Source organism: Ylistrum balloti, unplaced genomic scaffold, assembly GCF_031769215.1.
Source record: "Ylistrum balloti isolate Yb309-2 unplaced genomic scaffold, AGI_CSIRO_Ybal_v1 Utg371162, whole genome shotgun sequence".
Taxonomy (NCBI): domain Eukaryota; kingdom Metazoa; phylum Mollusca; class Bivalvia; order Pectinida; family Pectinidae; genus Ylistrum; species Ylistrum balloti.
The window spans coordinates 151,786-166,641 of record NW_026782635.1 but is presented as its reverse complement, the minus strand read 5'-3'; the positions used below and the strand labels follow the sequence as shown (position 1 = coordinate 166,641).

Here is a 14,856-nt window from a genome sequence, read left to right as displayed (position 1 = left end):
AATTCCAATACATCCACCAAAAAGGTATGGCATATCATTAAACGCATCAGCGGTAAAACACCATTCAAAATAACGGGACATCTGAAAACAAATTGAAAACTAACCACATGGAAATGTAAATTGCATATGCTCTAGCATCTGCTGTTTCCAAAATTTCGTCTGCATATAATCATTCTAAAAAATTTAAAACATTTAAGACCAGTCGAGGAAAAAATCAGTTGAAATTCTCTTCCTAAAAATACGAAATTTACAATTAACCTTCCTCAATGTTGAAACTGTTGAATAAATCACATGACACTGTAGCAGGACCTGGTGATATTCACTTTCAGTTCCTAAAACATGTACTAGAATCATCATCAGAAAAAAAATCTTCGATATTTTTAATTGCATTTTTAGATCGCGTAATGTCCCAAAGTCATAGAAAAAGGCAACTGTAATTCCTGTTGTTAACTGACAAGCACTCATAACACAAGAGATGCAGGTTGACGAAGATTATGGTTTAATCCATTATGGTTCTCGAAGTGATCTCTTTACTATTTCTTTGTACTATATAACGCAGGGCATGATAGATGCTCGTTACTTTGCCTGTTGTTTATGCTGTTGTATATCTTCTTCTCATTTGAAAATGTAGCTTACTTGGACTGGCCAAGATTTACATGGCGGATGCTGTCGATGATGCAGTAGTCACTAATTTTTCAGGAAAACCTGGTCTTATTCTCAATGTCCTTTTCAGGAGTCTCCTTGTAAATATTTTTCTCTTCTAATTTGCATTAGTTTTATTGAATATGAGTTTGGATTGTGACTTTTTAAAATCAGAAAGCGAGTGATTTGAAGTAAATGTGCGGAACGCCCAATGTTTGGAAGAATTACATTTGTGTTTGAACTCACATGGAAAGCGGAACGGATAAGAAAATACCTTTGCACTTGACTTTTTTTATTATGCAACATTAGAAACTGTGATAATATCAATAATAACAACATGTGGACTGAGCATCACGGACTGATCTTGAAGTCCCATAGGTATGGTGAAGTTACAATTATTGCTAGGTTGCTTCTGCTATTCACTTGTGGATTTGGTTATTTGTTAGCAAAAAAGACATAACAGATATGATACCTTATAGTAGGCTAACATTTTTACTAAAACGCTTTTGCTATAATTTGGCTTATTATAGTACAAATGGACCATTATGTGTTTTTAATGTGACAAGATGTGCCAACGTCATCGGATTTGGTTATGAAAGGTTTCTGTTGTTCTGTAATGCGTATTAATATATAGCCTTCGTTGGATAGTATCGGTGTTAAAAGGTTTCTTTTACGACTGGCTTAGTTTGTCGCTTAGATATTTAATCAAAGTCATAAAAGTGCAGGACTGTCTGATGATGAAGAAATATGCCTCACTAGATACCATGATGGCAATACGGCCAGATTGTACCCTGTATCGCTATACAGTCTGCACATGTATGATACAGCAGCATTTTCAACGGTAACACAGTTATGTTGCAGCCTTTTCAGTGGTAACACAGTTATGTTGCAGCCTTTTCAGTGGTAACACAGTTATGTTGCAGCCTTTTCAGTGGTAACACAGTTATGTTGCAGCCTTTTCAGTGGTAACACAGTTATGTTGCAGCCTTTTCAGTGGTAACAATAAGTGATAGCAATAATAGACTCTTGCTTCTTTTTATGTATTTTAGCGGAGTATTTTCAGTCTTGCCATCGATAGTGCTACTTGTTCAGTGATAGCACTGCTTCACGTTAGCCTTTTTAGTAACAAAAGTACTCACTTTCAGCTTTTCTGGCGATGACCTTACGTTGAGCTACAATATTGTTAAGGCGCACCCTGACGGCGGTGGTCATTCAACAGATAATAACAGGTTGTTGCTGTAGAGGAATACTGCGAGGTGACATTATACTAATAGATGTCAGCGTAACAATAAGGATGCTTGGTTGCTGACTTTTTAGATAACAATTATAGGTTGTAACCTTTTCAGTAATATCAATGCTAGGTTAGCGTCGTCTAGGTTTAGCCTCTATAGTAATAACTATGCTACTTTAGAGCATTTTACATGAAAACCATGCTAGATTGCAGCCTTTCTAGTAATAGCAATGCACCTTTGGAGCCTTTTAAGTGATACCGATGCTAAACTGTAGACTTTTTGATGATAACTATGCTAAATTGTAGCCTTTCTTGCGAAAGGAATGTTGGGTTGACGCCCTCCGAGAAATAATAACAATGCAAGGCTGTAGATTTATAGCAGTATATGTGGAAATCAACTTCATATAACCTGGCTGTCACCAGAACACGTAAAAATATTTCGTATGTGCTTACGTCACAGGAATAAACTTGATACTGCAAGAGGTACGAAGGGCTTGCGTGAATGTTTGCGCTTACGTCACAGGAATAAACCAGATGCACAAAGTAGGGGACTTGCGGGGATGTTTGTGTTTACGTCACAGGAGTAAACCAGATACTGCACGAGGTAAGGGGATGTTTGTGATAATGTCGTTATTATGGTAATTCATTTTCATTTAAAAGTCTTTAAACAAAATGGGATTCTCAAGAAGGCATAAGTGGCCAATTCTAGTCCAGTCCAATAGGTTGATGCGTCCGGTAAATAATTGTTTTGAATTGCAAAGCTAGAATTCAAAACATATTTGTTACTTAGACAATGTACTGAGATTAAAACGAAATAGAAGTAGATTGAAATATTTAACCACTTGAAATGCATAGTGTCAGGAAATTGTCCTATTTTCAGCAGAATCATTCGGAACATCCCATGGAAAGCTACAAATTTGTCGTTTTGACTTGGTTTAACTCTCCGATCATATGGAATGTGACAAGAGGGGAAATGAAATGAAGGAAAAAGTGCAAGATGGGAAAGGACGAAGAATATCAAGATTACAAGTGTTGCAATCAATGCGGCATATATGGTTTCTTCAATGTACATGTTCCCATAGTAAAAGATATGGAAGGAATTTCCGAATATGAAAGGAAGTATTTGGCATATCCTTTTTAACATACATGTGATATCGTCTTCATTTGACTCATTTAATGACACGTACAATCATAATTCAAACACAAATTTAATAAATATTAACAAAAAGAAAGATTTACACGGAGGCCGTTGACAAAATGCAAAGCCAATAAAACCAGGTGTTCTGGAGAGGTCCTCAGCTTAATCGTCGTCACCGGCCATGTAAAGTTCATTCAGTCCAAGTAAGTAGTGTTATATTCTCCAACAAGAACAACAACGGAACAATCAAGAAAACTTACCCAACACATCGATCTTCATATTGTATACAATATATTTCTAAATGATATCACTATGACGACTGTAAACCTTCCTCCTAATTTTCATCAGCCTGCATCTCTGGAAACTGTGTTATGAGTTTGTCGGTAGGTTGATATCTGGCACGAAAATCGTGGAACTGGCCCTTACATATCAAATCAACCTAAGCATTTGAACACTGTGGGGATGCAGAAATGTTGCTGTTCAGAAATGGAAGATAAAATGATATTAGCGTTTGTGATGCATTTCATCCCCACACACCTGTCAAGTTGCTAGTTACACCGCAGTTAACACTGTGGCTGTAAAAGGTAGTTTGTTGTCTGGTAAAGAAGGGACAAAGAGCTACACTACCGTCTTTACGAAATTCCGCATTGTTCTAACTATGCTATATGTGCAGTTCAAAGAAATCTTTTCAAGAACACTTGATGAATACTGATTATACTTCAAACATCAGTCAGTAATAAGTTGTATGACTATATTACGCTACATTTCCAGGACATTTAAATCGATGACAGTATTGAAGTGCTCGTGAGGAATCCATCATCCTTGGAGAATGTACAAAAGACATACAAGTGAACAGCACCTTCAAGTGTAAAATTAGAGTTAGATGCAGTAGAGCCAAATGAAGATACTATCTTTATATGATCTGAAACAAACCAACATTTGTTTTCAAAATGGACAAAGTCAGGGTGTGCCATTAAAACTATTTTAATGATACGGGCTACAAAGGCGTTACTTCTTCGCGTTCATGATTTTTTTCCCTTGTTAGCTTTGTATTAATTGTACCCGCATCTTGTGTCCCTGCTTGGTTGCTTTCCTTTAAATCGTTTTTTGAGGTAATGTAATCCAATAATGATTCTATAGAAAATTCTTAAACAATTTGAAATTGAAAAGAAACAGCTCTTGTGTTAGATTTTTAGGCTGATACTGTTTGTATTTTGTTTGAGGTCTGCTGTCAGAGTATATTTTAAAATATCGTCGTAGCAAGTTTTTATCACATAATGTCTGTAATTGATTGACAACCTCCATGAATTTAAATGTACATTGATAGATCTACCGATACGTATTTTATGAAAATCTATGATGTATATCAACACGTGATTTCAACTTTTTTAAGCTATTGAACTCACCATTGAAAGATATAATTAATTTGCATTGACCTGTGCGCGAACCAAATGATGTAATCATGCCAAAAAATCAAAACAGAATCCACCGTATACACATAAGCATCCTCAAAGGACATGTTTTAATATTATTAATATTATTATTTTTGGGAAATCATGGAGCGGAGTACAATAGCGGGATCAAGTATCCCCGTGTGGAGTATACAAAAAAATCACTTAAATTTTGGCGTATATGAACACGGGTGTCCGAGGCGAAACTATCAAGTTAACGAAGCAAACGCTAAAAGATTGGAGGAAAAGGAAAAATAATCCGAAATGTTACAATGACTACAATAAATAAATTGTGGTTTCATAAAAAAAAACCCTGATTCTGCATGACCATGACATGATTGGATTTTACACCATATTCGAGTTTATACTTAATTCTTTTGACAAAGCATATTCATAGTGCACACATTGCTTCGTGTACAATTTTCATAGTCAATTTTCATGAACTGGTATTTTTGTCTTTACATAATTTTGACAGTCATTACGACACGTGATTACAGTTTAACCTCTACAGGGACGCTCTCATCGGTCAAATATGACATGACCGACAAAGGCTCATTCCTAAATCAATACATTTTAATATTACAAAGAACGCTCCATCCATCTTAATGAGAAATTCATGTCTCATTTACTAGGGAGTGGTTGACATTCGCATATCCAAAAATATCCCATTTACTCCTACCCTCCCAAATCATCAATTCTATGGAATAAGTACTATGAAGTTAATTGTTACTTAATGCATTTTACTTCGACCATAGCTCAAATGGTATCATATCTAGACATAACGTTTCTTTAGTATGAATCATTTTCTACTTGTTAACAATACAGACGAGCACACAATTTGGACTCAATGTTAATCAAGCATTGTATCAGACATGCTGACAACGTTCAAGGTTGCTCAGCTATATAATGGTTTTTATACTAATCTTTTCTTCGAATTGTAATTTATAACATTGTCCCAGTTGCGTTTATAAACAAAGTCCCTGGATAAAGGCATTCTATATTGTGAACGTCTGGTGCAAGTTCTAAATCATTGACGAAATTTGACTCTGGATTTGGTGTTTTAAATCCAACAGATTGATCAAAACACCATCGCATGTACACCTCTTCTGATTATACATCAATAAAACGTTAATATTCAATTGTATCTGTGTAAAGATATATATGTACAATAAGAAAGCTGTTCAGTCAAGATTAAACTTATGTTTATTCATACCAACGTTGTGTCATATAATCATAATGGGAAACGATGTTGTCCAACAGAGACTGGATCGCGTCAGAATGAGTCTGAAGTTCCATTGTAAATCCTGCTGTTCTGTTAACTTAAGCTGCTTTACGTTAGTATGCGTGTGCTCATGCTTAACGACCCTTTCACACGATCTGTTTCATTTAATAGAATGTGCGATTAGGTTGGTTATTGATCACGTGATCTATTTCTTTGGGTTTAATACGTTGTATCGGTTATACGTTACTACGGTACCCTCACTTGAAATGATGGCTTTATAGATTTTCGAAACGGAAAATATTAGCAAATAATAGATATATCACTCACATATTGTAACCAAAATCCTATATTTTGACAAAGAAATTCGAATGGCGGTAAGGACTTTAAATTTTACATTTTTATGTTTTCCAAATCGTCCCGTGTTGTTATACTCGATAATCGTTGATTTTGTTTATGTATTTGAGAATGGTCTTCATGGATGTCTATAAAATTGCTGCAAAAATATAGTGATGTCATTCAGTTCCAATGAAAAAGAAACAAATGTAGAGTATGTTGTTTTGTTAGATACATCACACTCTTTTGTTTAAAAACATTTTGGTCGCAGTTTTATAAACATTCCTACCAGTTTATTTTAAGCACAATTTTATTAGAATATGAAGTCAAATAAAATCATGCTGGTTTCTACGCTTATCTTTTAGAAAATTTCTTTCTTTTCTTTTTTTTAGCTATTTTTGTTTCGTAATAGCTGTCGAATGTACATGGTATTAAACCATTTGACATCCTCCATATGCTTAAGTTAGATTTAAGTTAGACCAAAAGGCTATGCTGCCATCACAGTATTTATGATACAGTCATCGATAATTTCCATGAAAGTGTTCTTGGCAATGCCTCAGGGTTCAGTCAGGCGGCGCCTTCGTATGGTAACACTACGTAAAAGCTAGCATGACTTGGTATCAGTACAATAGTTTGGAAACACTTCGGGACACGGAATGGTTCACAAGAGAAATACTCTCTTCTTATATCGGGCATTGTTTCTACATTAGTATTTGTTTTACAATCACCTTAGTAAATGTCGGAAGTGTACAGGCGTATAAATCTTTACCATTGATTTTGGCAACGAAGACTACATCTGCTGGCATATTGTGTGATAAAGCGTGTTGTTTTCTCCTGTTGTCGGGTTGGTACCGCATGTAGTAGCCAATATTCCAGTCCAACGCCTTACCTAAAACCAACAGGCATTTTTTTGTATACTAAACTTAATTCCCATCACCCATATTTTGTTACACTTTCTGAACATGGTATTAACTTACCTTCCTCTTTCTTTCCCATTTTTTCCTGAATTTTCCCATTTTTTTTTTTTTTTTTACATTCCTCTATTTCAAACTAAAATGTGAAACCTTGCATTACTTTCTTCCCCTCAATGTTTCAGAGTCAAACATCACACATCGAATAAGAGGTCCAAGAACCTTAATCCTCAGCGAGTTCTACAAATCGTTTTGTGGTGACATGTAGTAGAAAGTATCTTGTTAACACAGTTAATTAAATTACATTGCAGGTGTAATGAATGTGACACGATGTGCGATTTTTGAATGGATTCTGAAGAATGCATCTAGGTTTAATGATGCCTAATCCTGCCAGTGGGGTAGAAGGCGCATAGACCAGTTGTCTCTTGTCTGTCTGGGCGGCAAGAGGTGAGGGGTTTGGTGGGTATGGACGGTCATTGTTATCTAGATGCCCGTCGAATTTTCTGATTAAGATGTATTCACATACCCTAAGGACTGTACAAAAATACTTCAGTGAATAACATCTTTTACTACGAATTTAGAGCTGGAGCCTCTGAATCGACGTTATCAAGGCTTCTCTTCATTGAATCTTTATTGTAAAAAATAATGCAGTCCTTTTACGGACCGCCTTGTAATTTTCCGTCCACCGGATCAGAACTTAGTTGGGAAACACGATTTCAGTCAGACTGCTTACATCTGTTCAGAATTCTTGCTTTAAAGTTTAAAATGTGTGATTTGTTTGAACGTGCTCATTTCGAAGAGTTATAAAATGCTAAAACAAGATGAATTACGATGAAATGAAAAATGTTATGGAAGGATTGGATAGAAAAGAATAAATAGGGTTTGAAAAAGCAATATTTGAATCGGTTAAATGTGTAAGCTATCAAGTATTGTTTATGTTTTAAGAAGAAAGAGTTGTCTTAACTACATATATATCGTAAACATTTTGGATTTTTTCCTGAGATTCGTATAAGTGATGTATGTTATGGTGGGCAGAGGTGAGATAAGGTGTTAAGGTGATCGTGGTCTTGTATGGTATGTATGTGTCTCGTAAATATCCTTCCACTCTATTGACTCAAGATAATTGTAGTTTGAGCTAACAGAATATTAACACCCAAACTTAGATCAGAAGTAAGATGTTGGTGCAGTGAGCAATCCTTTGTCGTTAGAGTGATCTTGGAGTGGATAAAAAAGTATGTTTCACGACAATAGAATAAGTAACATGTGCAAACAATGAATTAAAAATAATACTAGGTAGGATGTTTCTAGCGAATATAATTACGTTCTATGTTATGTATTGTAACAAAGTCATGGGCATTTAACTGATTATGTAATGGACTAATTGACTTCTAATAATTATTGGGGTTATTTGGTTTTAGAAGTAATGCTATGTTAGAAACCTGTATATTCATGTTCGGGAATAGGGCAATGTTATCGTGGGGGAGGATTAACGTTACGGGGGTGCTATCTCACATTATCAATAGTCTTGCCGGTAGACTATTGATAGGGGAGGTACAAGCTGGAAGAGAGAATTACCGAACAGATTAGAATTATACCATAAGGATCTCAAGTAAACATCCCGATAGGGTTACGTAATACTAACACAAGATAATCAGGTACCCGACACACGGGGCAGTTAGTGATTGGATACATCTAGTTTACAGAGAGGATAAAAGACAGGGTTTTATAGTACAGAGGGGGGAGTGGAGAAGAGTAAGAGGAGAGTCGAGTAAGGTACGAGTTGGGAGCTGGGGAGTTATCAGTACCAGCTAAGAGTTGGGCAGTGATGAGAAACCCTGAGTGCCTATGATGGTGCCTCAGGACAGACGACGCCAAGAGGCCAGTAATGTCAGACATTAGAAAGTTGTACTTGATTAACTTACAGAGAGTACTAGGCCATTGTAACAGAAGACACTATACGATCACGATGCGTGTGTATATAGAACGTTGATGCTGTTAATAAACTATGTTATCAAATATGAAGCAAGAGTTCACGCCTTGTTGTGTTACAGTATATTTAAAAGCAATAACATTACGTCTATAGACTATCTACCAAATGGTATTCTCCACTACATTATGTACAGATCCAAGCAGATCAAAATAAGTCATCGTTGTCCTACGGAACTTAACTCGGTACTCAGTCGGATATGAGTTTCTGATCTTAAATAGAAAACGTCTAATAACTACTTTTAGTTTATGATGATACCAGTAATTTGCATATTAGCACTTCTTATTCAAACATGTCAACCAAAATGCTTGTTAAAGGACGGTAAATTAAACTCGTGAGCATGATCGCTCGACTGTCATTAGCATAAAAATACATTCTTAACGGTCCACTAACAATGAGGCAGAATTAGTCCAAAATGAAAACGATATTAAACAAAAGAATGAGGTTGAAAGATGTTTCCAAACAATTTACATGCAGTTCAAAATAACAAAACTATAAAAGTTTGGAAATTTGATATCGATTTGCCTCTCCACTTGAGACCCAGGAGGTCAGCCAAAAAAGTACCTATTCCCACAATACACTATTCATGAACCAGGTTGAAGAATAAGGGAGGTAACTATCAAGACTAGGATAATGCATATAAGGAAAATCACTTCCTCACTTTTGGCCAGTTAATTATGCGTTCGAGCCTGCAAGGAAGATTTTGTGTTCTTGTGTTCTGTGGCCTCGGCGAGACATACCAGAATCTTAAATTGTTTTTGTATACGCTTTACTGCTTCCCATGTGCTCTGTGTTGGTATAAATAAAAATGAATATTTTATCGATTTCCTAACAATTGAAGTATTATTACTGTTGCTAGGGAAATCAAGAGACATCTACTTAATAAAAAAATCACTAACAAGTTACATAAATACATTCTGTGATGTACTAAGAAGGTCAAGGTCATAATCTGCCTTCTATCCAGTTTGTATGACTTCCTATCAACTGGAATTTTAATAATTATTAGGTTTTTCAAACCCCCCCCCCCCCCCCCCCCCCCCCCCCCCCCCCCCCCCCCCCCGATTTCGTTATAAAATCTGTAAAAAGACAACAAAGAAGAATATATATTTCTTAACGGATAATTCAATCACAAAGAAAAAAAACGTCAAAAAATGAACAAAAGAGAGATTTACACTTTTGAAAGCGTTGAAGTGGAATAAGACTAGGTGTTTCAGAATTGCAAGCATCTTCTGCTTCATCGATAACATCTACCATGTAAATGATCAATACAAATAACAAGTGTTGCGTTCCTAAATAAGAACAAGCTAAACGGCAAATGGGCTGTCTGGTATTCTTACAACTTTCAAGAAAGTCCATTTTCATGTCGCACGAGTAATTATGGATGAGAATATATATATATATATATATATATATAATCTTACTCTCAACCTGCATATCTCGAAACCTTGCGATGCGAGTTCATCATTTGCTGGCATCTTGCACAAAAATTGTGATACAGGGAATAGACCCTAGAATATCGAAGCAACTACAACATATCATTACCATAGGTTGGGGATGCAAGGGAAACCAAAAAACCTCTTGAGAGAAAATGAAGTCTGCACTCTCATCGTACATTTTGAGGAATGGCAGTATTTGTGAGCTTCGTTCTCGGAAAAGATCGCGGAAGCGCCTGATGTTGAAGAGCAGAAGGGTATTAAACAGTTATCCATGTACCCCATATCATTTTTACTTATTTTTGCAAAATATGTTAAGGTATATACACGTACATAGTTAAAGGTATGATGGAATTACTCAAGGATGCTTTCAAATGAATTCACAATAGCGTAAAAATAACGTGTCCTGCAAAATTGTCTCGTTCAGGGTACAAACCTCAAAACCTTTAGGATCTCACTTTACGATTATGCAATGAAAGGCAGAAAGTCTCGTACTCATTACCCGCTTACCTGACACACCATCCTATCAATGTGTTATGTTGAATACTGTTGGTCGGTTAGATAAAGACGCACTCTCGACATGTTCAGATAATGAACTGTGCAGTGCCGTGCCAACTCTCTTGACACTGTGGAGACGAATTAGCGTTTAAAAAAATTTCACTGGCTTTTGACTTGATAAGACTGATAATGTTTTAAAAATGTTACAATTGTTTCTGTATATATTACTTAGCCTGTTGACTTGTTTTTAAAGTACAAAACGTATACACCCGGTCAATCCTGATATTTAGAACTTTTGAGAAACGAGTGCGAAAATATAACCTTTAAGCACCGAAGGCTGCTATAATTATTACGTCAGAAAGGAGAGTTAATTATTGGGGACTAATTAGTATAGATAAATGTCAAGGTGGTAGGAAGCTAACGAACCAACGGTATATACTGACGATGGATCCATTTCAGTTCTATTTATAGCATCATGCAGCACTGAAATGTCACACTGATAGGTACTCGTGCAAATAGCGTGAAATAAATATCTCTGATGTTGCAATGGATGTAAACAAATCAATCATGGCCACTTTAATGCCTGTCGTGAGGAAAAGTGGACAATGCTGTGGAACAAATTGATTTCTAATCTGGGATTACGTTTTATCTCATACCAACATTTACCAGATCTAGATCAATGATAAAAAAATTGTCATTTGGCTCTACAGTATCTGATTATAAATTCATATTAAGAGGTGCTATTCACGTGTGACTTATGTATCAAATATCTTCACACAAATAATTTGGCTTTGGTGTGAAGCGCCCTGTATGGGTCTGTAATTATACGAGTACTTTGTACGTGCTTTCTATTTGTTGCAAAGCCTTGAACTGAACATAAAATTCAAATAACTGTATAACTCAAACTTCCCTTTATGCATTTCGCCCTTGATTAAAACAGTAGATGTTGTTACCACGAAAACAGCAAGAGAATGCCGACAATTTAACCAAGAAATACCAAGCGTTGCGTAGTTAAACTTTCTCTCGTGTTGTGACATATTATCAAAGCAGTTTATCTGGTTTTTGTCTGCAAACAGTAACAATGAAACCATTTTTATCCTTATCACTGGGACAGGAAACGATGCGATGAAGACTATAAATGTTGACCTACCTTGAATAACCAGTGGTCTCTGAAGATAATTGAAATTATCCAGTTGTCTTTTACCATTAACACATTAAATATAAATTCTCGAATCAGCCGTCCATTTGTTTCATTTAATTTGTCCATTTTTCATATGTATCGTCGTCTCTTGAAAATTCAGTCGTTTAAATATTGTAATTTGGCGAAGTTTCTTATGAACAGTCTAAACTGCATTCACGTTTAAATCACCATCAACATAGGCAGATCACCAAAAGTCATAGGCATCGTATCCATACTCTCAAAATCTCTTTTTCTTATGGATTTTCCCCCCAATATTCGGTTGAAGACTTTCGAAACGTTTTACAACTTCGAACTAACAAATTATTACGTTCCATTAATCTAAATTCCAGCTAGGCGAATCATTAAATTCTCCAATCTCCAATCTCCATGCCAGTTACAAATAGTAATTATGCTTTCAGGCATATCAATAATGTTGAGACACAGCGACCTCTTTCAAGTTTGGAATTTATCCGCTTCAAACTTTTGGTTTCTAATTCAGGCCATGATGTTCTACCGGTTTATTTATCCAGTTTTGTTCAAATATTTTTTTTCTGTCATAACTTTGACGTTTTCCTGTCAACAGATAGATACAACTTTCAATATACTCCCTTCTATCCGAAGACTTGAAGATGTCCATGTTAATATTCATGATCACAATGCACTATTTGAAAGAAAACGATATCGGTTGTCTTCAGAACATGCAGTGAAGTATCTACATTAACATCCGAATAGTCATTACTCATTGATACATGTACAATGTATGAATATGTACCCCTACATTATGTATACTCCATTGGAAGATTAAACGTATTGCCTGCGGGCAATGTGCCAATGCGGGCTTTCGTAATTTAATGTTTTAGATACCGCGGTCTATACCCCGGTGCGGGTAATACATGAGCATAGACAACTTGAGTACAAACATCAATTATGAAATTACAATCGTCTTTTCTCCAGCACTGAAAACAACTACAAAGCAATATTGAATATCAATAAGAAAATCTCATTTATCGAATACGCCTATGTCAAACATTGAATTATTAAAGTCAGCCATTGCTGATTTATTTTCCTGACAAATGCGCATGCCTTCACAGTGGTTTGCGATGTGGTATGCAAAATAATGGATATATATCATTGAAGATTTTGTTTTTATCGCCATTAATATCATCAGTATGTAAGCGAGGTGAATGTATGTGTTGAGACTGTGATATATTTGTGATAGTGCCGATGTGACCTTAGAAACACGTTACCGATATAACAGAAAATATTGATAGAGATTGATATATCAGATACCTGTCGACCTGACAGAGAATATCAATATAAAGATGCTGAATTATTCAGACAATCGCATAAACTTTCAGACAAAAGAAAGATGTCTACATAAGCATCGACGTACGATCGACATCTTGTCTAAACAATAAGTTTTGATATCTTTAGACCTGTTTTTATCATAATCTGAACATATTTTAAATGTGCATTTTTGTTGCAAATGTAAAATGACCGACAATTTTGCGAGATAGATTTTTGTATTTTTCTCCTCCATTCCGGAAATAAGACTAGCAAATCATTGGCGTTGTAGGCGGTGTAACAAACTTTTTTGTCCTGTTCATTTTCCCTAGGCGACTGCAAGTGAGTTCTCAGCAGAATCAGTATCTCTTTCAAGATGACACGAGGTGACCAAAATGTATTTGTTACCCAAATCACAATTGCTGGATTCCCTCTCTTTTCTTATCTATCCTGTGCAATAGTTTCTGTGGTTTTCAGATGTGAGTGCCTTGCTTGGCATTCATCTTCATATGACCCTAGCAGTTGCGAAGATGTTAATTTTTTGACACTGTGTCGCATTATTTAACACTCCAGTACCTTGTAGTAAAACCAAACTGAGTGTTGGAGGTCAGAACGGATTATACTGACATGCATTGAGATGCAGCAGACATATTTGTTGCCTTCCATGTACAAAACGACCAGTACACTGGTGTCTTTTGCGCCAAACGTGTTTCTGTCATCTATAAACCAAAACATTCAACATCAAAACTGATCATTCATCTGCAGAACAAACAAAGTAAAGATATATGGATATATACCCTTCTTTCAAGTAATATGAATAAATTAACTTTGTGATTTCGGGAAACTCCGGTTGGTCTGCTGCCTGTTAACTAAACGGTTTGTTCAATCAATCATTTACTGGAACACCTTTTTAATATATAACAACCCATTAAATAAAGCGAGTTCACTAATTTAACAGTCTTAGAAGTCCACACGGTCAGTTGTTGCTACGTAATAATCCATGTTTCAGTTAAACCTCGCCCACTCAGTGGTTGGTTGGTCTTTACAAGAACAGATCGCATTGCTATTAATCTGAAATGCATACCTTTTTTTTCGTGTGATAATGGCACGCTTATCAACACTGTTATCATTCTGTCGTAACTTTTCAGAAAAAAACGAACAGCATCAAATATGAATATCTAAGATATTTTCTGCATAAAAAATATGCAAATATTATAATTTACATATATATCTGACAGCTTCATGATAACAAGCTGTGTCCTTGCGCAAAATTGCTATGTTACGTGCATGTTTGAAGAGATATTGACGGGTATGACTCGTGAGCAATCAAAGCTGTCGTCATTTGTTGGTTGTGAACATTCAATTAGAATTACACACTGTGAAGTGGGAGCAATTCTTCACAAAATTTCTCGGTTTTGGTGAGTGAATCAATTGCGACAAGTGCAACGTATTGTATTTAGATTCGTGTTTATTTTCAAACTTTTACTTTAAAAGATTAATATGTATATTTTAGCCCTTAATTGCCACATAAATCCATTGCAACATG

At 35.7% G+C, this 14,856-nt stretch overlaps 1 protein-coding gene across 1 annotated transcript in view; it reads right to left on the bottom strand.

Annotated features, from left to right (window-relative positions):
* LOC132561177 (uncharacterized) overlaps positions 1 to 7,013 on the bottom strand; it is a 64,246-nt gene extending 57,233 nt beyond the window's left edge. The window contains exons 1-2 of the mRNA XM_060225903.1: positions 6,995 to 7,013; positions 6,746 to 6,906 (exon numbers count right to left, since the gene is read on the bottom strand). Of these exons, the coding sequence (XP_060081886.1) occupies positions 6,746 to 6,906; positions 6,995 to 7,013 (180 nt within the window). The remainder of the gene's footprint in view (positions 1 to 6,745; positions 6,907 to 6,994) is intronic.
* Between the last annotated feature and the right edge of the window lie 7,843 nt (positions 7,014 to 14,856).